Below are 26,778 nucleotides of genomic sequence, written 5' to 3' on the forward strand. Positions count from 1 at the left end.
GAAATCTCCGCACCCCAGCAAAAAACCCAGTTGCACGTGGAAAACTAGCATGTCAGGGAAATGAGGCAGAATTCAACCAAGTTGTTGTATGCATGGAACAAGGTCCACTCATGCATCTCCCTCTCTGCCCCCACCCTCTAAATCTGCTCTGGGGGGTTGGGGGAAAACCTAGAACAAATTTAGAGGGTGCATGGAAGGAAGGAGAGGGGGGAAGTCCTATGGTATGAGCAGACCTCATTCCACACAGGCACAAGCATGAGTTCAAGGTTAGCATTCTCCCTGACCTACTAGGTTTCTGTGTGAGAGGTTGATTTATTTTTGCATGGAGAAGCATTTAGTCCAAGAAGCCCTGGTCTGTAGTTTAAATTTATCATGACTGAATCTTCCTTCATACAAAGAAATGAAAAATTCTCCCTCACGTGGTAGTTCATTCACTATGTGGAATATATTTTTGTGTTATGGAGGAATGTGACTTCAGCACCTGCAATATGATGAAGTTGTGGATCTCAGACAAAGGTGTACCTCTTTGATGGCGACTGGGCCTCAGCTGCCCTGGTCTTGTGTTATGGGTAGATAGGGACAGATGAGGAACCTGCATGGGAAACGGTTTCCATGTCTTTGTTGCTGGGGCTCTAAGATGTGCGCTGGATGCACAGCCACCCTTTTCAAAAGTCTTGTGAAAAGCATTGCCATTTGAGTGAAGGTCACGAGGGTTGAGTGTGTGGAAGGGGAGGGGGTTTCCTCTGTGTGTCCTGAGCTATGTGGTGAATTGCTCCCCAGTGTGATGCTCCCTCCTTTCTCCTGTAGGCTTGGTTCTGTGGCCAATGGGGTTTCTGTGGGAGTGAGGTGAAGGATCAATCCAGCAGCAGAAACACTCTGCAGAAGACAGCCCAGCCTGAGAGATGGGTTTAGGAATGGGGAGAGTCACAGGCCCACACAGAGGGGGGAAGGCAGCCGGGTATGCTTGCCTCAGGCCACAGAGGGCTTAGCCAGACTTATGCTGTTATGCCAAGAATGCCCCGTGCCTCCCAGCAGACTGAGGACTTAATGGGCAAAATGGCAAAAGGTGAAATGCCCATGTCTGTCCTTATGCACTGCAAGGCTTTGATAGTAAAATCTGGACTAGCGTTACTGCATACTAGCACATAGCGTCAGTTCAGATTAGGTGTTGCTGCCATGGTGGCAAGTCTCATGAATAAGACTCCTGCTCCGGGCCTCAGACAAGCTCTGCATGGGTTTGGTTGGCAGTATCTGTGACCAGCACGATCACCCATTGGGAAGGAGGCTACAGAGCTGGGGCTGAATTTGTCACTGAGGACAAATGCCAGGACATCCATTGTGTGTCCATTGTGGGCTGCTGTTCCTATAGAATCTGCAGTAACAATGTGGACTGTTAGAAGTGGTGGGGGTGGGGTGGTGAGCTGCCCACTTGCTGGCATTTCTTATTGGGCCATATTTGGGTGAGAGAACAGGAGCGTTTTCACAAGCTCTTTTGGGGCAGAAGTCAGAATTACTTGCTCACCCTCCACTCCAGACATGGCTGAATTCAATTTCAGGGTTTCACATTCTAGTTTACTAAGAATAGGCAGGATTTAAATTCCAACCTTCACAGCATTTTCAAAGCCTTTTGCTTCATGTGCTATGACTGGAGCTGTTCTCTTCCCTCCTCCAAGGATTTCACACAAAACAGATGTCAGTCCTATCAACACTCCTGTCTTTGGACATTCCTTTCCTGCTAGTTGTGCCTTCCATGTCAGGCGACTGCTTTTTCAGTCCAGATATTTACTTGCAGGAAAGTCAGGCTCAACTAATGCCAAACGTGTTGCTGAGTTCAAATGGTATCTCCACTGCGTTACTCACTGTCTATGAAATGAGCTGTTCTGTCAAAGGCAGGAAATTATTTTTGGCTCCGCATAATTTGTTCTTTGCAAATCCACATTGGATTCTTGCATGCTTTACAAATCAATTGTTTCCTGATTTTCCTCTGACAACTTCAGAGGGAGCGGCGTTAAGCTAACAGGATTTATAATTTGTTTCCCTGGCCGCTTTGCCCTCCTCTCTCCTGCCAGAGCTCTTGAGCCTCCTCAAAGGTAGCTGCAAGTGTGCCTGGGATTTCTGTAACTAATTCCTTCTACACCCAGGGGTGTAGTTCCTTGGGATCCACTGACTTGCTTTCATTCACAGTTGAAAAGCTACATTACTGTAGAGCCAGATAGCAGCTTTAGAAGGAAACCTCTGCTCTAGGGACCTTTTCAGGGCAAGGAGGAATGTTGTGCTTTTTCTTACTTCTTTGTCGGCTATCCCCTTTCCCATAATAATAAAATGTGATGATGCTGCAAGTAGTGTGAGACAGCAATTTTTAAACAAACCAACACTGTAGGTTGAAATCACGCAAGTGCTGGAGATGGAGAGGGAGGAAACAAAGAAAAGAAAGACTGTGTTGGTGTAGTTGGTGGGGACTCATGATACCCTCTCAGTGATGTTCACAGCCTGATTCATACATAACCAGAGTTCAACAATCTGTGGTTTACCACAAGTGTGGGGAACCTGTGGCCCTCTAGATGTCGCTGAACTACAACTCCCATCATCCCTGGCTAAGCTAGCTGGGGCTGATGGGAGTTATAGTTTAACAAAAACTGGAGGGCCATAGTTTTTCCACATCCAGCTTGCTGGGAATGAGCAAGTCTGCTGGTCTGCCATTCAGTTTGCTCCTGCTCCCTTTTTCTGTGCCAGGAGGAAGCAGAGCAGAGCACTGACTTTCTTGGCATTGTGTGCAAACTGGCACTTGTGGTTAATTTCTCTCCAAACAAATCATGAGATCAAGCCAAGAAGAAACTGGTTCCTGCCGCTTGCCTCGAGAGAAACTAACCACGAGCTCTGGTTTGCACATAATGCTATTCCAGGGCTCTGGTCTATTTCCTCTTGGTCTGGCAAAGGAAGGAGGAGGGGGCACAAATGTGAGCAGTGGGCACCAGCTTGTTTGCTCATTTCAGTAAGACCGAGTTTGTTTCATTCTGGCTTATCATTATGTGCAAACTGGGAAACAGTATACGATTCTATGGGCTAAGAATGTAAGTTATGGGCCAAGAAATTCTGAGTTTCATCTCGGTCATAAACTTACAAGGTAGCCCTAGGCAAGCTGTTCCCTCTAAGCCTCAGCCCCATCTGTAAAGAGGAGAAAGCTACAGTGGCCTACTTTACAGGGCTGTAAAGATAATGTTTGGGAACTGCTTTGAATAGTCCATCCTGTAAGTATATGGCATTTTTGTATTATTGTGGATCATTATTTCCCTGCCTACTAGTATGCAACAGCTGTGATTGCTGGGGGAAACTGAACAGTGACTTGGATAAAAGATTTGATTGCTTATTATTTCACTGCATCAGAAGCACTTGCTGGACCCTTGTAATCTCTAGGTGATTCAGCAATGACTGCACAGCCCTTAAGCAGTAAACCCCAGTGTATGGAAAGTCTGTTGACATCACTTTCACAGTCCAATTCTAGGACCCAAAATAAGTCCCACTAAAACAGCAGATGTAATAAAAACACAGGAGCATCACAGGAGCAGATCCAGGTAATCCCTGAAAAGGGCTGGGAGGATGAGAAGGTCTGAAAAGACATAAGAATAACTATCAGGTGAGTTTCTTGGGGGCAGCATTCCAGAGACAGGGTGCCACCACCAAAAAGGGCCCTGCTTTCAGCCACTGGAAGCAGCTGGAGAAGGTTAAGAAATGCATCCCTGAAAGGATGCCATGTCAGTGGAGATTTCCAATATATTATAAAGATGTGGTTCTTCATTAGTAGATTGGGGCAAATTCAGGTTATGCAATTAAGGTGGGTTTGGGCTCCTTCACAATAAACCTACTTCCAAAAAGAATAGCATTTTTTTCCATTATGGAAAGTCAGGATTTCACATGGCATCATATATTCTCCTCAAACAAATTGAAGCGAGTGCTTAATAAACAGCATATAACCTCCCCACAAACATTGTGCAAACAAATCAGGATGGCTACTCAGTAAACAGGTCACATGCAACCAGCGCTAGTATAATGTAATTTAAAAATCTCAATCAGGGCCCCACAATGGTTGGCTGTCCATGTTAACTAAGCCAAACATTGTGATCGCTGGTCCCTGTCCTACCTTTGCTTGTCTGACTCCAGCTCTGCCCAAGTCCTCAGGACACCTCTGCTGAGGGGCAGCCAAAGACACCTCCCCACCCATCTGCCTTTGCTGTGGGAAGTGAAGGCTTGGAGCTTCCTGGTCTGGCTCCTAAGCGGCCTCTGCCATCCTTTCCTGCTCCAGAGGAGGAAAAGGAGGGGGCTTGTGAGTATGGTTTTGAAGTCCACTGGGCATCTTGGCAATGCCTCAGGCAAACGACCTTGGGGATGGGGACCGGGGTTATGCTGCAATGGTCTTGGTGATCCGCACCCATCTGTGCCATCTTCAGGGGTTGGGAGGAAGGCCCAGGCTCAACATGCCTTGCCAGAGATAGCAGTGACACATATTCATCATAGCAGGTGTGGTGAAAAAAAAATGGAGCTGGGCAAATCCCCACCATCTATGCAAAGCACATTTAAATATGTGACACCCACCCACCCCACTGAAACCTGGGAACTGTAGTTTGTTAAGAATGCTGAGTATTGAAGTTCTGTGACAAGAAAACTACATTTCCTGGGAATCTGCTGGAAGCCATACTTTAAAGGATTGCACAGATCTGCCCCAGGTGCTGGTTTTGTCTCACCATTTTTTGTGACCTTTTCTTTTTGAATCCCAAAGGTGACCTTGCAAAAATGTACTGAATTGTTTTACATGGGCTGCCCATTATTTTCATTGTTGCCATGACCCGCCATGCTTTTCTGGGCCAGCTGCACACTTCGTCTTCGCCATGCAGTGCAGCCACTCCTGGCTTTCTGATCAATCGACCCACACTTTACATTTTTGGATGCACACCTTAAAAACAAAATGTAATGTGTGAAAAGCTTTTTTGTTTTATTATTATTTTATTATTTATACCCCACCCATCTGGCTGGGTTTCCCTAGCCACTCTTGTCGGCTGCACCTGAGTACTTATTCTTTTTTTATATACAAGGTGTTGGGAGGGGACAATCATTCCATACTTATTGCAATAGCTCAATACCTGCTATTAAGGGAAGAGTGGCATCTTCTTCCTTCGTTTGCATACTCTCTAACATGTCGCAGCCCCAAACCGGGATGTGTGTCTTCTGGGCCAGGCTCCTGAGCAAGTCATGTGACCCGCGTGAGAGTACGGAGCTTCAAAATGTACTTCATGGGTGCCATGACAGTACTCTTGTGGATTATTGGCTACAGTGCTCTCATACGTTTTTAGACACTGTGCTCTCACATGTTTTTGGGTGCCATGGTCTCGCGTGACAGCAAGGAACCAAAAAACGGGATGTCCCAATTTAACCAGGACAGTTGAGGGGTATGGGGGGGGCCACTAGGGGCGCATCGGAAGATGGCTGACAATAACATCTCTCTGACCCACACGAGGTAATTAGGAGGCTGTGATGGGAGTAAAATAGCCTCCCTACCCCCCAAGGTTGTGTGTGGGGCTGCCCTTGCCTGCTGTGCCCTATACCACCCCCGAATTTGTGGGGATGGGGGTACTAGGCACAATGCCCTCCTGTGGGATTTCGGCACTCCTGGACGCCATCTCTGATCCGCGCCGCTAGCTGCAAGAACTTCAAAAGAAACAATTAGGATGAAGCGAATGCACATATTTCAAGGAAGGAGGGGGAGTAAAGACTGCTAAAAGAAGAGATCTCTGATAAAACAAGACGAGTTGGAGGAACAAGATTAAATCATGAGAAGATACGCCAAGACTCGGTATGGCAAAGGGACTGATGGGGGAGGGGAAAAAAACTTTCCTTTCTTTCCTCTATGTGATTAAACAAGAATTCCCACCCCCTCACAAATCAGAAATGTCGTTTTAATGACTTAAGCTGTGGACTTAAGACTGTGTGGAGATAATTCACTAACCAAAGCATGTTTCAAGAAGACCGTGAAAATTATAAGAGCTTTGGAATGACGCAGTAAAAAATACCGTTGCCATGTTGGCTAGTTCTGTCGGAGGACTTAAGTCTGGGAGGAGGAACAGAGCTGTTATATTGTGGGTGATACTCCTCAGAGGGACTTAAGAGTGACAGATCTACGTGTTAATGATGGAAAGAGTGATGTTATTTATGAAAGTGATGATATATGGAAACCATCTGATATGAGGACTGGTCGAACGGAAAATTCACACAGGATTATAATTGGTGTTTGTCAGCTTAAGAAGATTATCAGAAGAGATCGTAAAGAAAAGAAGGAAAAATATACGAATAAGATGAGATGTGGAAACAGCAAGATAAGACTGGATAGAATTATGAACATTATTTGGATTGATTTGTGGATATTAACGCAGCAGCAAGAAGATGATCAGAATCCCCCTTCGGATCTTGAAATATGGGTCCCCCCAACAAAAATTTAAAATTCGGCTTTGTAATTCGGAATTTATATGATTTGATTTGATTGGTCGGTTAATAAAAATTATTATTTTTTTTAAAAAAAGGACAGTTGAGGGGTATGAGGAGCGAGTGTGGTTAAGGCAGAAGTTGTAAGACAGATGTTGGGGGTCTTTGGCCCTCCAGATGATGATGATGATGATGATGATGACCACTGGCTATGCTTTCTGGAGAGCACACAAGTCCCCTCATCTCTGTTTCAAGAATAAGGCAGGGCTGTCCCTGCAGGGTGGATGTGGGCCTGAGTTTGATGAACTCAGTGCCCCTTCTGAATGGGACAGAGGAGAACAATATCTCTCTCAACTTTTTTTTTCCACTGAAAAGGCTGCAATTGGGGACAACAGAAATTGGGGAATGGGGTTGAGGGGGAAGAATATGCTTAATCCTTTCCATTCCCACTGCTTTTCTGCTCAAAATTACCTCAAGCTTCCCAGTGCTTTCCTTCTTACATTGAAAAAATATATGTACTTTTTATCGTGCTGTCATGATGATGATTTGTGGTCATGCTTGCCTCCAATGTAATTACATGTGATCCTATTTTCAATGCCCTTTGTGCCTGCAAATGTTTTTCGGTGCAGATACCACTCCATTTCCATGTCCTGTGACTTCTTTTTGAAATCCTGGAACTTTTATTACCAGAAATGATCCATTTTCTCTTCTGTCCTGCTTTTGTTGCTCTATAATGCAGTAACATCATCATTATTAATTTAAACCCTGCCTTTTTCCCTGATGGGACTCAAGACATTGTGGAAGCACTGCAGAGCAACTAATAAAGCAGAATGGCATGTGGACAGTCCATTCTAAATCCACTGGTAGAACACAAAACAAAAACAAAAACACCTTGCACTGGTCTAGGAGGTTGACTAGTATGAACTCTAGGCTACCTGCAACTTGCTTCTTGCAGGTCTAATGTACGAGAATGTTTGGCGCTACTTGTGTGGAGATGAGACTCTGACAACCCTGCTCTTCCTTAATTAATTTTCTGCCCTCAAGGAAGCTCACTGCCATTGAATACAAATTAAAACAATCCAGAATTCAATTAGAATCCAAACAATAAAACGACAACAGAGAAGCAGAACTAAAAGCCGCACGTGGCCCCAGCAGAACTAATCTGGTCTTCCTCAGAGGCCCTGTGGAATAAAAAGCTCTTGGCCAAGCGATGAAAAGCCCAAGGTGTAGCCAGCTTGATGGCCCTTTAGTGCAGGTGAGGATGCCTCTGGTCTACAACTCCCAACACCCCTCACCATTGGTCATGCCAGCAACATCTAGAGGACACCAGGTTGTGGAAGGCTGGCCTATAGCGAGGAGAAGCCCCTGAGTCATCCCTGCAGACTCTGAACCAACAGAACTCACATTCAATAGGATTTTGAATGCAGATGCCCCCCTTCAACTCCTGGCACCTGCAGGTTAACAGGATTGTGGATAGCAGAGCTGGGAAATTTCTTTGCCTAAGGGGGACATTAGATGCAGCATTAATCACCAGAGCTGACCCTTGCAGGCTTGATTTTCCTTTACAAATACAGTGGTACCTCAGGTTAAGTACTTAATTTGTTCCGGAGGTCCATTCTTAACCTGAAACTGTTCTTAACCTGAAGCACCACTTTAGCTAATGGGGCCTCCTGCTGCTGCTGTGCCGCCGGAGCACGATTTCTGTTCTCATCCTGAAGCATAGTTCTTAACCTGAAGCACTATTTCTGGGTTAGCGGAGTCTGTAACCTGAAATATATGTAACCCGAGGTACCACTGTATCAGGCATGCATGAGTGGGGAGGGGCTGATCTGCCCTGGGGTATGTTATGTGGAAGGAAGAGGGTTTTAACCTTTGCCCTTGCACAGGTCCCATTTGGATCAGCCCCCTTTCCCCAATGTCTGCTCTTTGCCGTTGGTGCTGACATGAGGGGGCAGAGTCCGCAGCAGGACCACCTCAAGGGCTTAAAGCTCCTCCCCCACTTTCCAGCCCACCCTGTACTCCTGACCCAGAAGAAGCACAGCAAGCCAAATCTTGTCATGAGCAGCTGCCCTTTCCTGAGTCTGGCCCTTGGCAGCAGCCCTCCAGAGTTCCCATCAGGGAGTCTTCTCTCAGCCCCCTGGAGATGCTGGGGATTGAACCCGGGACCTCAGGCATGCAGGGCTGGGGCTCTAGCACCGTGGCCAGTGTCCTTCGTAGTGCATCTAGTTGGATCCCGGGAGCCTTTTGTCTGAGCGAAATGAACCAGCAGCCTGTGTCAGTTTGAGGCAGTTCCTGGTGTTTTATGGCATTGCTCTGTGCTAGGAGAGCCTAAAACCTAAACGTCTAATATATTTCATTCAGAACAGAACAGAAACGTTCAAGTAGAGCATGCTTGGAAAAGAAAGGGGGCAAATGTGCCAAAATGCTATTTATTTCCATGATATTTAATCAAGTTTTCAGAGTGCATAAGAAAGGCACAGAGCTTCAGTTTGAACAATCAGCGCCTTGTTGTGCACTTGCTGTGTGTTGTCGACAGGACGGCTCGGCTGCCCCCAAGTTTCCGCTGCCTCGCCCTCAGCCTGACCCATCCGCAGGGCATCATGGCTACAATCGGGGGCTTCATTGGGGCCCCAAGCAGAGCTAGTGGGACCCATAGCATTGATGGATCATTGGGGGTGTGGTGAGGGGGTGGGGGCAGCCAGAATGGCGGGGCACCAGCAATGCAGCGCACCTGTCTCTCCAGTTCTTCCAGCCATGTTCTTCCCAAGTGGAATCCTTTCCCCAGCAACGGGAGACCCAGTCCAAGACTCCTGCTGGGCCGCAGCCCAATGATACCAGGCCAGTATGTTTTGCAATGATCTTTTGCAAATGAGTTGCAAAGCACAGGCTCGGTTTCTAGAAAAGTCTCCTGTCTCTCTTTGGAACTGAGGGTCATCAGGTTCAGAGCTATATGTGATCAATCTGTATATGGGGGTACTGTTTTTGTTTGTTATTATGGCATGTATTTTGTGCTTTTATATTGGAAACAGCCCAGTGAATTTTGGTTTTAGGGCAATATAGAAATAACAACAATTCATTTTAAATAACCAAGCATCAGCCATCTGAGCTGAATGGATGTTCCTCATCTTCTTAACCAACACTCTCAGCATTTGCTTACAAATTCAGACTGCACTGATCAATAATCCATTGCACATGTAATACAATCCTAAGAGTGTTTACTCATTTCAGTGGGACTTGCTTTCTTGTCAATGCTTTTAGGATTGCAGGCTTAAACTATTTTGCACTAAGTGAATTTAGCAAACTTTAACACTTTATATATGGTGATTCTTTCTGAAGCTAACCTCTTGCTGTGAAAATTTTAGCTGTTTGTAATAGATACAGTAGAATTCCTCTTGGGATCCATTTCCCAATCCCTTTAGGAACCCAGGCATCTAAGAAGGGAATAATGCCTCATGTTTTTCTAATAATATTGAACATTTCCTTCCCACTTGTTTCCCTTTGTAGAGGGAACATGTATTGCCTTTTGGAGCCAAACATTTTGAAAAGAAGTTACGGTTTGCATGATTTAATTTGGAGCGCTTGTCCAGTGGCTATGAGCTCTCCTGCAGCTGCCCCAGTCTCACCATCAGGCCTCAGGGTCTCTCCCTTCCACTCTGGCTCCTTCCTGCCCTCTCCCCTCCCCCTCCCATGTTTGTCTCTCTCTTCTCCCACCTCCCCTTATGTCTGGATGAGCAGGCAAGTGGATCCCAAGAGACTCTATTCCTCCTCTAATTGGATTGGAGCCCCTTCCCAACCTGTCGCTGACTCAACCAGAGGCAGTGCGCTTCCTCCAAGAATCAATTCAGCTTGTACTGAGGGAATTGGCAGCGGGGTGGGGGTGGGGTGCAAGGAGGCAGCCAGCTAGTCAGAAGGCGAGCTGGATTTTTTGTCTGATCCATGGCATATTGGGAGGATCCCCACAGTCCTGGTCTAAACTTTGAATGGATATTTACAGAACTAGTTGTGGTTTAATAATAATAATAATAATAATAATAATAATAATAATAATAATAATTTATTTGTACCCCGCCCATCTGGCTGGGTTTCCCCAGCCACTATGGGCGGCTTCCAACAAAGATGAAAAATACACTAAAATGTCACATATTAAAAACTTCCCTGAACAGGGCTGCCTTCAGGTGTCTTCTGAATGCCAAGTAGATATTTATCGCTTTCACATCTGATGGGAGGGCGTTCCACAGGGTGGGCGCCACTACCAAGAAGGCCCTCTGCCTGGTTCCCTGTAACTTGGCCTCTCGCAGTGAGGGAACCACCAGAAGGCCCTCGGAGCTGGACCTCAGTGTCCGGGCAGAACAATGGGTGTGGAGACGCTCCTTCAGATATACTGGACCGAGGCCGTTTAGGGCTTTAAAGGTCAGCACCAACACTTTGAATTGTGCTCGGAAACGTACTGGGAGCCAATGTAGGTCTTTCAAGACTGGTGTTATATGATCTTGGCGGCCGCTCCCAGTCACCACTCTAGCTGCCGCATTCTGGATTAGTTGTAGTTCTGGATTAAAGGTAGCCCCACGTAGAGCGCATTGCAGTAGTCCAAGCAGGAGATAACCAGAGCATGCACCACTCTGGCAAGACAGTCTGCAGGCAGATAGGGTCTCAGCCTACATACCAGATGGAGCTGGTAAACAGCTGCCCTGGATACAGATTTGACCTGTGCCTCCATGGATAGCTGTGAGTCCAAAATGACTCCCAGGCTGCGCACCTGGTCCTTCAGGGGCACAGTTACCCCATTCAGGACCAGGGAATCCTCCACACCTGCCCGCCTCCTGTCCCCCAAAAACAGTACTTCTGTCTTATCAGGATTCAACCTCAGTCTGTTAGCCGCCATCCATCCTCCAACCGCCTCCAGGCACTCACACAGGCCCTTCACCGCCTTCTGATTTAAAAGAGAGGTAGAGCTGGGTATCATCCGCATACTGATGAACACCCAGCCCAAACCTTCTGATGATCTCTCCAAGTGGCTGCATGTAAATGTTGAAAAGCATGGGGGAGAGGACAGAACCCTGAGGCACCCCACAAGTGAGAGCCCAGGGGTCTGAACACTCATTCCCCCCACCACTTTCTGAACATGGCCCAGGAGGAAGGAGCGGAACCACTGTATGACAGTGCCCCCAGCTCCCAGCCCCTCAAGACAGTCAAGAAGGATGTTATGGTCGATGGTATCAAATGCCGCTGAGAGATCCAGCAGAACTAGGAAACAGCTCTCACCTTTGTCCCTAGCCCGCCGGAGATCATCAACCAGTGCGACCAAGGCAGTTTCAGTCCCATGATGAGGCCTGAATCCCGACTGGAAGGCGTGCCTGGAGTTGTTCAGCAACCGCTTGCTCTATCACCTTGCCCAAGAATGGAAGATTTGAGACTGGGCGATAGTTGGCCATTGTGGCCGCATCTAAAGATGGTTTTTTAAGAAGCGGTTTAATAACCGCCTCTTTCAGTGGGTCTGGGAAGGCTCCCTCACGGAGGGAAGCATTCACCACCCCATGAAGCCCATCGCCCAGTCCTTCCCGGCTAGCTTTTATAAGCCAGGATGAGCAAGGATCCGGGAGACAGGTGGTTGGTTTCACTCGTCCAAGCAGCCTGTCCACATCCTCGGAGGTAACAGATTGGAATTGATCCCACACAACTTGACTAGACAACACTCTCCCGCCCCGGCCCTGCTCCCACGGTGGAGTCTACTTCTTCCCGAATCTGAGCGATTTTATCTGCAAAAAACTTTTTTAAAACTACACAACACCCACTCACAGTAAAATCGCCAACTTTTCCAACCATCCATGGTAGCTGTGCTTTTTAACAACAGCTTGATCTGTAGCCACTGGCAGGTGATTCTATGAAAAGCTTCCCCTGATGTTTTCTGTGCATATAGTTGCCATTAGATATGAGAAGGTCATATGGTCAGTTGCCAATCCTAGTCACATGCCCTCCAACATTTCTCTGATGAAAATAGGGATGTTCCATTCTATAATAATAATAATTTTATTATTTATACCCCACCCATCTGACTGGGTTGCCCCAGCCACTCTGGGCGGCTTCCAACATATATACAACATAATAAAACATTAAACATGAAAAAAAATTCCCTGTACTGGGCTGCCTTCATACCCTCTAATATTTCTCCAACGAAAATAGGGATGTTCTAAGGAAAAGCAGGATATTCCAGGATCAAATCGCAAACAGGGACAGCTTCTGTAATTCAGGGACTGTCCCTGGAAAATAGGGGCACTTGGAGGGTCTGTGGTTAGTGTTACAGCTGGCTAGCCACACAGCTGGGTTCTGTAGCCAGGGGAAGAAGAAGCAGCTACCGCCCCCTCCAAAAGTGGGAAGCCAACTATGCAGGGAGAAAGAGCAGCCAATCAGTGCTGGTTGACCACTGGGGAAGGAAAGGGAGGAGTCATTGCTCAATGGTGGAGCCCCTGGTTTGTATGCAGAAGGTCCTGGTTTCAGTACCCAGCATCTCCAGGTAAGACGGACAAAGGACCCTGCCTGAAACCCTGGGGAGTTGCTGCCAGTCAGTGTAGAGAGAATACGGGACAAGTTGCTCTGATTTGGTAAAAGGCAGATTTCCGTCTTCATATAATCTTAGAACTGGAAAGTTGTAAGGGGCTTTTATGTCCCATCAGCCATCTGATAGCTATATAGATATATGCAGGCTGCGTACACACCATACATTTTAAGTGCATAACTTCCCCTGGGAATTGTAGTTTACCCTTCACAGAGCTACAGTTTCCAGCATCTTTAACAAGCTACAGTTCCTAATATTCTTTGGGGAAAGTGTTTTAAATGTATTTTAAATGCCTGCAGGAGTGGATGAACTATATCCAGTCCCACACATGCTTTTGCTGTTCTGCATGTGCACCTTCACACATACCACCCCCCAGTCTTCTTCAAACATGATACCTCCTGGTTCACTCTCCATTTCCCATTTGGCTCTCCAAAATGGTTCCAGAATGGCATTCAATCTACCCAGATGCCCCAAAGCAGGATCCTTTATACAACTGCTCCTGCCACCCCCATCCCACATAGCCCCTCCTATGAGTCACACTGTGTTGTGCCCCAAATGGAGAACAGAAGCCGACCAGCACTGTGTCCTCAGAAGAAAGAACTTGAGAAGTGAACTGGGAGAGCCCAGCAGCCTGCTCACAGAAGAAGAATAGAAGAGACCCCAGGGTCACCTAGTCCAACCCTCTGCAATGCAGGAATCTGAACTAAAGCATCCATGACAGATGACCATCCAACCTCCACTTAATAACCTAGTCTAGTCTAGCTCCCGCATCCTGAAATTCCAACTCTTTACAGATCTCTGACTGTGCCAGATCAAGATGCAAAACAAAATACAGTGGTACCTTTGTTCCCAAACTTAATCTGTTCCAGAAGTGTGTTCCAAAACCAAAGCGTTCTAAAACCAAGGTGTGCTTTCCCATAGAAAGTAATGCAAAATGGATTAATCCGTTCCAGACTTTAAAAAACAACCCCTAAAACAGCAATTTAACATGAAATTTACTATCTAACGAGACCATTGATCCATAAAATGAAAGCAATAATGTACAGTACTATAAAATAAATAAGACAGTATTGTAGATTATAAAAATAAAAATTAATGTTTCTTACGTGAACTGATGATTGTCATTGTTTGGATGGGGGACTTTTATCCATTTCTTCAGTCACACAATCAATCAATCAATCAATCAATCAGTAGCTGAACTGGGTTCCACACAGTCACAAAAACGGAGCCACAAGCCACAGTCACAAGTCAGTCCCATAAAACGAAGAACAAGTCACAGTCAAAAAGCGAAAAAGCCACACAATCAAAAACACAAAAAATAGCAAAAACAGAAGCTCCAAATATCACCTCTTTGTTGCATGGTGCTCGGGGCTCAACAGCTGACAGACTCAACATGAAGCCTCTGATTAGCAGCAGGGGACTCAATTTACAAACGGAGCACACTCAACAGTAAGTGGAACATGATCTGCCTCCAAGGCAAAGTTCACAAACCAGAGCACCTACTTCCGGGTTTGCACCATTTTATTTCCAAGATGCTCATAAACTGAGCTGTTCTAAAACCAAGGTACCACTGTACTGCTTTCATTCTGGTTGGTGGGTATGACTTGATGATGTTTGTTCACCATCTGCAAGATAGAGAGGATGTTTTATTCACATTGGACCTTATTAATCCAGCCTGTGGTCAGCAAACTTTTTCAGCAGGTGGCCGGTCCACTGTCCCTCAGACCTTGTGGGCGGCTGGACTATATTTGGGGGGGGGGGGATGAACGAATTCCTATGCCCCACAAATAACCCAGAGATGCATTTTAAATAAAAGCACACATTCTACCCATGTAAAAACATGCTGTTTCCTGGACCGTCCACGGGCCAGATTTAGGCGATTGGGCCGGATCCGGCCCTTGAGCCTTAGTTTGCCTACCCATGATCCAGCCTGTACATTTTGGGTGCCTCCAAACTCGCACTATTTTGATGGGAGGAATTCAGGCACATACTGCAAATTTAGATTTGCATGTTTTAAACCTGAAGCACCCAAGTGCAAGAAATCCACATAAAAAAAAGAACCTGAATTTTTATAAGTTGGAAAGTGACAGGTAAATGCTTTGGAAAGCATGAGATGAATGCACGACTCATGAGAACACCCTGAAAGCAAATCAGGATGAATGCAGGCCGTATCCCTGCAGATCAGAACAAATGCCCAATAAAGACTGGCTATAATCTAACTGCTGCCTAAGCTTTTTGCAAGCAGATCAGGATGAATGCCGAACAAATAGGCCATCGGGAGGAGTTCTTTTGCCCCATGAATTGCCTGCCGCTCTCCTGCTCCCCATGGAGCGCCTCACTCATTCATGACTTGTGTCACATAGTTGCATACCTGCTGCTCTGCACAGCAGCTCCTCTCACACTCTCTAGCCACAAACTACCTCACTCTCTAGGACACACACAAATCCAGTCAAAGCACACAGTGGCGCCCCCTAATGTGCAGACTGATGACCATTGTCCACCCCGAGCACTCAGACTGCAGACAGGCACCTGATTGTCCCTGATTGTCCCATGTTTGCCTGTCCTGTCCTGCAGAATTTCATCTTGTACACTCCCCTGTCTTGTATACTCCAATTTCACCTTGTATGCCTCCTGCCTCAAACACACTCCTTTTGCATACCTATGCTCTGATTGTGCTCCCCCCGCTTTCCCCATCTTGCACGAAAAATTGCATGTTTTATTTCCATGCTGTGCAGTGATTCTGTGAAATGGCCACTAACAAACACTTATTTCTCCCTTTCTCTCTTTCTTCTGTTGCTTCCTGGCTGGCGCAGTTGACCGGACAAACTGTGAGTCTTCATGAAATGTTGTGTGAGTGTGTGTCTGGCTGCAGGGCGAGAGCAGGACAAGGTGAAGGGCCAGTCCGTGTGATTGCATTGTTGGGGAGGGGTTCTGAATCTGACCGACACTGTCCTCTTATATCTTTGTGCAAGGTATAACCGTTTTATTGTAATCTGTCCAGGGCGGGGGGAGGTGGGGGGCTTCAAAGGGTGGCCCTTTCCATCTTAGGGGTCCTGGTTGCTGATTCTTGCTCCCACCTTGGTTTTCCAGTACTACAGCCACCTGAATTCACGGAGCAGCCAGATAAGAAGATTGTTATTTTCCCAAATGACGAGGCCACCCTGAAATGTGAGGCCACCGGGAATCCCCCAGTGAAGTAAGTATGACAAAAATAGCCTCCAAAATGCTTTGTCTTTAGGTTGGTGCACTGATATCTGCACTATACATTTAAAGGGAATTGTAGTTTACTTCCTCACAGAGCTACAGTTCCCAGCCCTCTTAACACACTGTAGTTCCCAGGATTCTTTGGGGGAAGCCATGCGAATTTAATGTGCTTTAAATTTATGGTGTGAATGTGACCTTACCAGATAGGATGTGGAAGATCTCTCACTGGATCTAATGATTTCTCTTTCTGTTTTTGAAAAGCAGTCATGGTGGGGAGAGGTTTCAGGGATCAGATTGGACTGGTGCTGTGTTGTGTTGCTGGGGGGGGGGGAGGGAGAGCGAACCTTTTCCATCCAGGATGTTTCCCTGGTTGAAATTGCTCCCCCTTCTCAGGCAGCTCTTAGAGACAAGACAGGCACTTGTGTTGCTTTGATAATCATAGGTTCAGGGCTGAGGATTCAGCACGGGAAGAAAAGGTTAGGTCCCAGCGCTGCCTCTTCATTCTCATTTTGCCCCCCCCCCCCGCCCCCATCACTACCAGCGCTGGTTTTAAACCAAGTCAAAGATGTCAGGAGATCTGATTTCAGATCTTCCGCGTCACTCTGAGTTTAGCTCTGAGGCACATTTTCCTCCTTTGCTTGATGCCTGCTGCATCTTACACTGGGAAGGAAACACGGTGGGGGCGTGCTAAGTGTAAGGAGCACCCACCTGCAGAGGAGCTGGCCCCAAGCCATCTCTGCCTCCAGTCGCCCAGGATACAGAGACATGGATGAACTGCTGCCCCCCCCCGCCCCCTGCATTGATTGATTATAAGGAGGCAGGAGGCAAAGTAGGGAATAATTTGGGAAGCCTGCAAGCTAGATGTTTGGATTGCTTTGCAATTTTGTGTTTTTAATTTGCACCTTTTGTGTAGAGACTTCAAGATTGGGCTGTGAACCAGAGTCCCTGATTCAGGTCTCTCTCCACTCTGCACTAAGAAGTCACTAGGTGGTCTTAGGCAAGCCACTTAGCTACTGTTTCTAGAAAGCTATCAGGGGATTTAAAAAAAAATTTTTTGGCTAAAATTAGGTAGCAGTCAGGGGGTGGGGATTTCATTAAGAGCTCACCTACTTTCCTCTCTATTATTCACACACTCTGTGTGTGTTTTCTTGGGGCGGGGGGATGCAGCCAGAAAGGAACCTCAGAGAATGTTTTTAATACTCAGGCGTATTCATACAGAAAGAGGCAGGCTTTTGTATACCTCAATTCTAACTAAGCTAAGAAGGGCCTTAAAGGTTTAAAACGAACACTTTTGGTTGTCCCAGAAATTGATAGGGAACCATTGCAGCTGTCTGAATACTAGCAAGATGTGGTCTCAGTGGCTAGTGCTAACCAGCAAATCTAACCATTGTATTTTGCAGCAGTCTAAGGCTGCAGTCCCATATGCATTTACTAGGGAGTAAGCCCTAGTCACCCAGTGAACTCAACAGTACTTATGTCTGAGTAGATACAGTATGTATGCATTTTGCTCTGTGTTTCTCAGTGTTCTTCACAAGGTACAATATTTGATCTTGACTGCTGAATTGCTAGCCATGTAAACAATTATACTTTTGGTCACCCGCTTGCAGATATCAGATCTTCTATACTTGCTAGGGATGGGGGTGGGGAATTCAGTTTAGTTTGCATGTTTGCAAATTTGCCAAATTTACATTTCCTGAAACAACAAATGAACTGAAATTCCTTCAAAATTCATATGTATCTGAATTTTGAGTTGCAGTTCTCCAACAAAAAAGTGTACATATTGGGGAAAAGGTGTGCATAAAAATGGATGTATAAAATAACATACAGACATGCAACATATCAGTGGAAATTGCTTGCAGAAATGTGTATTTTAGGAAAAGGAGCACTACAATGCTGTCAAATATTCATAAGAATGTTTTTTTAAGAATACCACCCTGCTCATTTATGTGTAAATTTGGCAAGCTAAACCTAGGTTTAGAAAAAATGAGAAAATGAGAGAAAGTGTAATTGACATATCCCCTCAACCCTCTGAGCTACAGTGTTCTGAATAAAAAAACAAAATTCCAAATTTTGCCAAGACTCAAATTCCTAATAAAGAATTAAAATAGAAATGATGTATGCATAAGAGTGTATATTTGTAGAAATTCTGTTCCTAGGAATTGCATTTTTGAGCACCATACTTGGCTATTTCTAAGCCAGAATGCATTCAGCCCTGGGTTTCCACCTCCCACCGTAGGATCTGGTCTCTCCAGTGCTTATGAGACTGGATATTGCATAGTGCTCCAAGCGCAGCTCCACTCTGTTCCTAATATCTCTTTTATTCCCTCTTATGCTGCTCCAGTAATGTTCCTCACCTTCCTCTGACCTTTGCTCAGCTCCTAATCTGCTTCCTTGCCTTCAGCTCAGCTCTTGTGAATATGAGAGAAATTATTGTCCCTCTGCCTTCCATTCCCATAACCATCCATTCCCACCATTGCTTCCTCAGTCTCACCTCCCCCTACCGGTGCATACTGGTTTTACATGGGCTCATCCCTGACCATCTCCTAAAAGAAACACCCTCCCTCTGGCCCTGTTGCATTGCACCCCAAATTTTCTGCATATATCTCCCTCTTTAGAAGGCTTTCCTGCCAGCTGCAAGCCTTAGAAGTGATCTTTCTGTGAAAATGATTCCAGCTCCCTCCCATGTGTATCTCCCAAATTCCTGCCTAAAGAGATGCCCGTTGCATTCCTGATCTGTGCAGCAGCCTCTTGTGTCCAGCATGGTCTCCCTTTCATTCTTGATGCACCTTCTCTACTTGGCAGGTTCCGGTGGACCAGGGATGGGCGCGAATTTGATCCTGAACAGGTGCCGGGGATGATGCAATGGAGCGGCAGAGGGACCCTGAACATCACGACAAACAATGGGAATACGCCTACCAGGTTCCACGGGAGATATCGCTGTTATGCCAGCAACATTCTGGGCACTGCCATGAGCTCCGAAAGCCAAATTATAGCTGAGAGTGAGTGCCCACGCACCCACCCACCCACCCTCGCTCGGTGCCCCTCAGTCTCGCCCAGCATGGTGTCCCTGCTTCAGCCTCACCCTATCCCCTTGCATGGGGACGTCCGCCAGTCCTTCCCCACATCACACCTTCAGCTGCACACCATACACACCCACCCTATGCCTGGCCCAGGCTTGGCTGATGTTGCTCATTTCTGCCACACAATGACTGCGACTGCAGCTCTGCGCATACGCACACACTCATGTATGCTGCCATACACGCACACACACCCCCGCCAGTTATCTGAGTAATAAATTTCTCCCCTCCCCCTCACAATAAATGTATATCCCCGGCTTCTTCCCCCTCCCACCTCCCCTTTTACCTGCCTGGACTCCCTGGAGTGCAGCCAGTTGCTCTTGTTTCCATGGAAACTGTTGCCATGGATTCATGGTGTCGGGGTGATGTAATTGCCAGTCCTCTCCATCAGCACCTCTGTGGGCCCCTCCCCCACCCTCTGGCTTGGCCTCGCCCTCCCCATGCCTGCCAGGGAAGGAGTTAAAACAAAAGTGTGGGGGGAAGCGGGGGGGGGGGTGCAGGGGGGAGAGGAGACACATTATTGATCCTGACTGTAACCACAAAAGAGAACTGACACCAAAAATGGGCCTTTTTTCTTTTTAATGGTGGCGGTGACAAATTTTTAAGAGGAAGGGAAATTTTACAGTCTGTTAACATTCTCTTCTGTATTCCAGAACTGGAACCTTCTGATTGTTTTTCCTTTACCTTTACTAAAAATCCCAAAAGAAAATCCACTTGCCCTTTACTGCATATTATTATTGCTGCTTTTGTTGTGAATTCAGTGGTTTTTGAGAGTGAACTATGAGCCAGGAAGGTCAAATCACAGGCCTTACACAAGCCACAACCTCAGAGGCCAGGTAAATCCATGCTCCCCTACATTCTTCAGTGTGCCCTGGCTTCCGCCCTCATATGAAAGCCCCTCAGATTCTTGGCTTGGGAAATCCCAATAGCTTTATTGATAAAATCAGCACACAGCCTCAGCCTCAACTGATGTGCAGTATAGGAGGCACAGTTCATGGGTTCATAAGCAGAGTTCCAGCATCCATGGCTGGACATAACCAAATATGTTGTCCCAGCCCTTGACACCCCCTCCCATTCTACCTTTAAAGTTGCACGGTACTTGTCCCAAGTGAGAAGCCTGCGCTTGCAAGTGCCCAGCGACCCTCTTCCCCATCACTGCCCAACTCTCTCCTCCTCCTCTCCCGGGACCCTCCTCCTCCTCTTCTGGCAGATTCTGCCACCCCTGCCCTCTTCTGGGGCATTGCAGCAGTGTTTCCCTCTTTTAGCTCTACTTCATTAGCTGCTACTTGTGAGTAGGCAAGGCCAAACACCATCATGCCTTGTCATGCATCTGCTTTCATAAAACACATGCTGGAGCTGTTCTGTGCATCAGTGTATGTGTGTGTTGGGCGGATTGGAAAATCCCTCTCCTCCCCAATAACACAAGTGAGAGACTGCAGATATTCAGGACTTGATGAATGAATCTCTGCCCACCTAATGCTGAACTTCAGCAGCCAGTGCAGTAAGAGGATCTGCACACATCACTGATCAAGGCAGTATAGTAGGTGGCAATCTTATTGCCTCTCCCTAGGAAAGAAGGATGGGGGTTTTTTGGGAGGGGGTGGTGCATTATGGATAAAGCAACCCAAGCCCATTCTGCCCTCAGTCCAAGGTCCTTTTTAATAAAAGCGCCTCTGCCTCTTTTGCAGCACAAATCACTTCTAGGACAGCACTTTTCCTCCAATCCTAGAAAATACTCCCTCAAGACCCTCTTTCTTTTAATCTCTTCTGTCTCTGCATTTCCCCACCCTTGTTTTCACATGGATATTTTGAGGATACAGAGCAGGAACCCAGGACCGCCCCCCTTTTAGTGCTATGTGCTCTGGGCTGCATATCTCCTGCCGGTTCCCAGAGCTCTTGGCCCTGAGAGGCATTTCCAGTCACTGAATAATATTCAGAGGGCCAGGTTCATCTAAGTAGGTGTGCTAGCAGGAACCAGGACACGTCCCACTAGTACAGTGAAACTCTCCCTGCTTCCTACCCCCATTCACACCTCACTCCTCCAAGCAGAACCCCCCAGAGCAGCATTGGAGGGGGTAGGAGGGAGATGGCTCCATTGCACAAGCTGAAATGTTTGTTCTGGTGGAACAAATGGAATAGTGTGGTGCAGAATTCCTCCCAAAGACCTGTGGATGTACGTCTTCTGTAAGAGGGAAAGAGGAAATGGATGTGTGAAGAAGTGAACCCAGAGGACTTTGCAAGCGATGCTTCTCGGCTGATCTCTCTGGAGTCTTCCCCACTTGCTGTCTCTTGCTCACCCAGTTTCCTCCCTTGCTTCCTGTCTTTGTCCAGGTGCTCCACAGTGGCCAAAGGAGAAGGTGGCACCTATTGCAGTGGAGGAAGGGACCCATACGGTCTTACCCTGCAACCCACCTGAAAGTGCTGTCCCACCCAAAATCTACTGGCTGAACAACAGTGAGTATCCCTGGTTGCCCTTCCAGGTGTGATCATGTGGCAAAGGTGACCAAGGTGAGGACTACTGTCTGCCAGCAGTTGGCCTGCTTCTTAGGGTGAGCAGTTAGGTTACTCAACTCAGGAAGGAAGAGGCTTGGGTTATAGGCTCATTGTCGGATAGTATAATGTTGGGACACATGCCTTTATAGTTATGTATTTTTCTATGTATATTTATTACAAGTGGCTTCTTAACACATAGCTCTATGCAACATGCAAGAGGTAAATTGAAAACAAAAATGGGGGCTGGGGATCAGATTATAGCTGCCTTTTATGTATGCAGGTGCCTGGATCAATCTGTGATTCAACCAGTCAGAACAGATCAGAGCTGGGGAGTCTGTGGCCCTCTAGATGTTGGACTCCAACTCCCATCAATCCCAGCCCTGAATTGCCAATGGCCAGGGATAAAATGGGATTTGTAGTCCCACAACTTTTGGAGGCCACAAGTTCCCTACCCGTGGAATAAGCAGTATTCGGGTAGATGGTCTGATTCTATGTAAGTACCCTAGGAGATGGACTTTTGTCCAGGAAAGTGTAGCTCAATGCATTAATCAAGGTGGTTTTGCTTGGAACTGATTACTGGGATTCAGATCCCATGGCCTGCTACCTGAAGGAGATCTGAGGTCTTGTGGGGGAAAAGCAGAGCAGAGGACTGTCAGTATCCACTTTCACTGAGGCATATGGCAGGCTACAGTTGGAAGGGAGACCTTTGGTCTGATCCACCTGATCAATTCATGAATGAATGAATGAAGAAGAAGAAGAAGAGTTTGGATTTGATATCCCGCCTTTCACTCCCTTTAAGGAGTCTCAAAGCGGCTAACATTCTCCTTTCCCTTCCTCCCCCACAACAAACACTCTGTGAGGTGAGTGGGGCTGAGAGACTTCAAGGAAGTGTGACTGGCCCAAGGTCACCCAGCAGCTGCATATGGAGGAGCGGAGACGAGAACCCGGTTCCCCAGATTACAAGACTACCGCTCTCAACCACTACACCACACTGAATGAATGAATAAATGAATGAAATGGGGTGTGATTCCTCTCTCTCCTATGATGTTGGCTGGGTCAAGAGATAAAGTGGGATGGAAGAATCAGTCTACTGTGCTGTGGCTTCTCACCCCACTTTGCTATTTCCACTCTCTCCTTCCCCTCCAGAGATCGAGCATATCACAAAAGATGACCGAGTCACCATGGGCCAGGACGGGAATCTCTATTTTGCTAACGTCCAGATGAAGGACAGCCGCCCTGACTATATTTGCAACGCCCATTTCCAAGGTCCTCGAATCATCATCCAGAAGGAGCCCATTGAACTAAAGGTTTTCCCCAGTAAGTCTTCAGATACCCTGCATTTCTGAAGTGCAGCTACCTTCTGGGGTGGAAAAGTACAGGGATCCATCAGTCACCTGATCTTCTGTCCACCCAGTCTAAGATACACTGAGAAAGTGTTGGTTTCTTGGTAATTAGTTTTGAGGATAAGGAAGGGAGAAGTATAACAGGGTGAACAGTAGGCTATGGCAAGTACAGCAGAGATGGCAATCTGTGGCCCTCTAGATGTCGTTGGACTCCAATTCCAATTGGCCCCAGCCAGTTTGACCAATGGTCATAGATGATGGGAGTTGGGAGTTGTAGTTCAATAATGTCAGGAAGGCAACAGGTTCCCTGACCTGCCTTCAATCCCTCACTTGTCAACTTCAACAGCCGTGTGAAGCTCCAGTTTAATTCTGGCTGGTCTTTGGCCCAGTTTGATGTTGTTGTTTTTATAATTACAATAAAAGCGCATGGCGCCAGCAGTCACCTCCCAAAAGCCTGTTGGAGCAAGAAGGTCTTCACTTGCCGGATAACAAGGAGGGGGCCAGTCTACCTTCTCTAGGGAAGGAGTTCCGAAGTCTGGGAGAAACCATCAAGAAGGCCCTCTCCCACGTCCCTACCAAGCATGCCTGTGAGTGTGGCGGGACTGAGAGAAGGGTCAATTTAAGCCAAACCATGGCTTTGTGTGAATGCACAGGCATATGAGCTCCAGAAGAAAAGAGCACTTAGTGCTGCAGTGCACTAAGCCATGGTTTGACTTCACACATATCTGAACCTGACTCATGATTTAGCTCTCCCAGACAAACTGCAAGCTGTAAACCACAGGGCAGATCTTGATTATAGTTCATGGTTACTCTGGAGAGAGTCAAGCCAAATGCCTTGGTTACTGCTGCAGCAGAACAACAACTGGGGAGGAGCACGGTAGCCAAAATCTCCTCTCTGGGAGCCTGCATGCTTATGTGATGGCACTAGGCCATGGTTTGGCTGAGTGTGATGTGCAAATGTAGATAGAAATGGAAGGTCTGTGGCTGAGTAGCTCTGTTAAAAGGGTGCAGCAAGCATGCCTGCCTTGATAGATCAGAGGGACAAATGAGATGGTCCCTATTCTGCACTCTTAAGGTGGTGCTGCTGAAGAGCAGTGCTGCTCCTGCCTCTTCCACAGTTTTGCACCAATTAGGCCTCTGCAGGAGCTGCCACTGCTCTATGGGACAGGGTCACAGCAGGTCAGATTATCTCAGAGTGGGCTCAGCACCCTGTTGGTTCCGTTGCTGCCCAGTTGCCTTCCCTTCTTTCTCTTCCACAGCCAACAGTTTCTCGAACCAGAAGCCAATGCTAATTGTACCGGATAAGATGCCCAACACATACGAGGCGAAGCAGGGGGAGCCCTTGGTGCTGGAGTGCATTGTGGCAGGACTGTAAGTGCCTTGGAGATACCTGTTGTCAAAGGGCTCAAACTCTACCCGAAAAGGACTCCAAAACGCCCATGGAGAGAGTTGGGGAGAGGAAGGTTTGAAGATCCTTGAAGGGGAAGAGTTCCATCAGAGAGAGTCACCCAGTGGATCAGCAGTTGCATGATTCTGCAGCCTCTGGATATCTTGGCTTTAAAAAAAAAAAAATCCATGAATGTACCTTAGGATACTGCATAAATTTCTCCAAATTCACATTAATTTTACCTGAAATTAACTACCTTCACAGTATTCCTGTGGCAGTGAGTTCCATGGGGCAACTATGAATCACATGGAAGTGTAACTTCTTGGCTTTCTCAACCCAGGGATACAGAACCTGTGGCCCTCCAGATATTACTGGATTCCAGCTCTCCTCAGCCACAGCCAGTATGCCCAGTGGTCAGGGATGATGGGAACTGTAATCCAGCAGTGTCTATGTGGAGAGCCACAAGTTACCCATCCCTACATTAAACCCACCCCTTATTATCTTCTTCAAGTGTTTCCCTGGTGTTCGTCCATTACTCTGTTAGTTGAGGGCCGGGGTGGTTAATCTGACCATTGGTCATGCTGGCTGGGGCTGATGGTCAGCCCCAGCCATCAACACCTGGAGGGACAGCTTAACCACTCACGGTTTAGGGGCACTCACAGATCTTTCGCTTCTGGTTGCCTAAAGCAGATATCTGAGACTCTCTCTCTCTCTATCTCTCTCTCTCTCTCTCTCTCTCTCTCTCTCTCTCTCTCTGTGTGTGTGTCTATGAGAGAGAGAAAGAGAGAAACATTTGATGTTTGAGAGAGGGAGGTATGGATGGGTCTAAGACTGTGTGCGTGTACATATGGAAGTTGAGAGAAGGCAAGAGATTGAGGTTCCATTCTCCTTAGTGCAGCTTCAGTAGGGGAGACGTACCTGCAGGTGGGCGGGCAGGCAAGCTCCTTTTTAATGTGTCTCCAGAGTCCCTACATTGCAAGTGGAGAAGAGGAGGGGACCCTCTTGGGATTTTAGTTTTCCCTCCTTGGAGATTTGGCAAGCAAACAGAGGCCTCCAGCTCCATCCTCAGGTGTGGGCAGCCTCCTTTCTCCCCCCTGGCTGCATCCTGTGGGCTTGGAAGCAGGAAAGGCACTTAAAGGCTGGCTTGCGATCCAAAGTGTTTCTTGTGTGATTAAGGAAACGTCTTCCTAGTTGGCTTCTCTGGGGACTCTCAGCTCAGCCGGCCCTTCAGCCACAGGCTGGCTGATGAGGATAAAGAAGGGGAAAGTGCCAGCCAAGGAGATCCAGGAAGCACTTTGGCAGCGTTCTTAGTCATGGTTTCATTTATTGTCTGGATGATGACAGAAAGAGTAGAGAGTACCTTCGAGAGGAAGACTAAGAGCAACCTTGCCTGGTGCGCATAGTCAGAAGGGGAGCCAGGGCGTTACGGTGGTGGCATGTTGAGCTACGGGCAAAGCGGTTCAGGTTCAAGTCAATCTTACTGCACGACTGTGAAGCCAGTCACAACCCCTCAGTCTAGGCTACTTCCTTGTTGTGAAGATGAAATGAGATGAAAGAAAAATATGTGACATTGCTAGGATTTCACAGTTATGTCTTGCTGATTGTGTTGGAAGCAAAATTGAGCTAACTGAATCTTGATGCAATCCAAAACTGCTGCAGAGTGAAAGAGAGCACTTCCTGTTCTTATAACTGGAAACTTGTGAAGGCAACTGAGAAAACATATTTCCGTAATAGTTAGTAGATGGTCTCTGGTTTTAATTTTTTCCTGTGGTTTTTATTGTATATAGACATTTCCTGCTTTATTTTAATTATATAGTTGTATAAAAATATTTATAAAATAAATAGATAATATTTCATAGCAGCCATATCGTAGAAGATGAAACCTCCCCTCTTCTCTCTTACACAAGAGGCGATTTCACTACTAAGATGGCAGTTTTTATGAGTTCTTGTTTTTAAAATAAAATAATTTTTTAATTAAAATAATACATTTAGCCAATCAATAAGTTTTTAAGCCATTAATCTAACAAATTAATCAATTAAATGTTTGTTTTTTATTACCATTAAATCCTATCTTTTCTCCAGAAAGTTCAAGGTGACATACTTAGTTATCCCACTCTCTGTTTTAACTCTCAACAGCCCTATGAGGCAGGTTAGACTAAGAGAAAGTGACTGGTCCAAAGTCACTCACTGAGCTTCATGGCTGAGTGGGGATTTGAACCCTGCTCTCCCAAGTCATAGTCCAGCACTCAG

The 26,778-nt window shown here is 46.7% G+C and overlaps 1 protein-coding gene across 10 annotated transcripts in view; it reads left to right on the forward strand.

The window, feature by feature from the left end:
• Positions 1-26,778, forward strand: part of L1CAM (L1 cell adhesion molecule) — a 99,086-nt gene that overhangs the window by 26,420 nt on the left and 45,888 nt on the right. For 8 of the 10 annotated variants that reach the window (XM_081893786.1, XM_081893789.1, XM_081893790.1 and 5 more), the window contains exons 3-8: positions 15,838-15,852; positions 16,115-16,220; positions 19,031-19,227; positions 21,637-21,759; positions 22,945-23,115; positions 24,401-24,512. In XM_081893786.1, coding sequence (XP_081749912.1) covers positions 15,838-15,852; positions 16,115-16,220; positions 19,031-19,227; positions 21,637-21,759; positions 22,945-23,115; positions 24,401-24,512 — 724 coding nt within the window. The remainder of the gene's footprint in view (positions 1-15,837; positions 15,853-16,114; positions 16,221-19,030; positions 19,228-21,636; positions 21,760-22,944; positions 23,116-24,400; positions 24,513-26,778) is intronic. The other 2 variants (XM_081893792.1, XM_081893787.1) reach the window with 1 other exon arrangement.

This window comes from Podarcis melisellensis (assembly GCF_964234715.1).
Source record: "Podarcis melisellensis genome assembly, chromosome: 17".
In the NCBI taxonomy this organism is placed as follows: Eukaryota; Metazoa; Chordata; class Lepidosauria; order Squamata; family Lacertidae; genus Podarcis; species Podarcis melisellensis.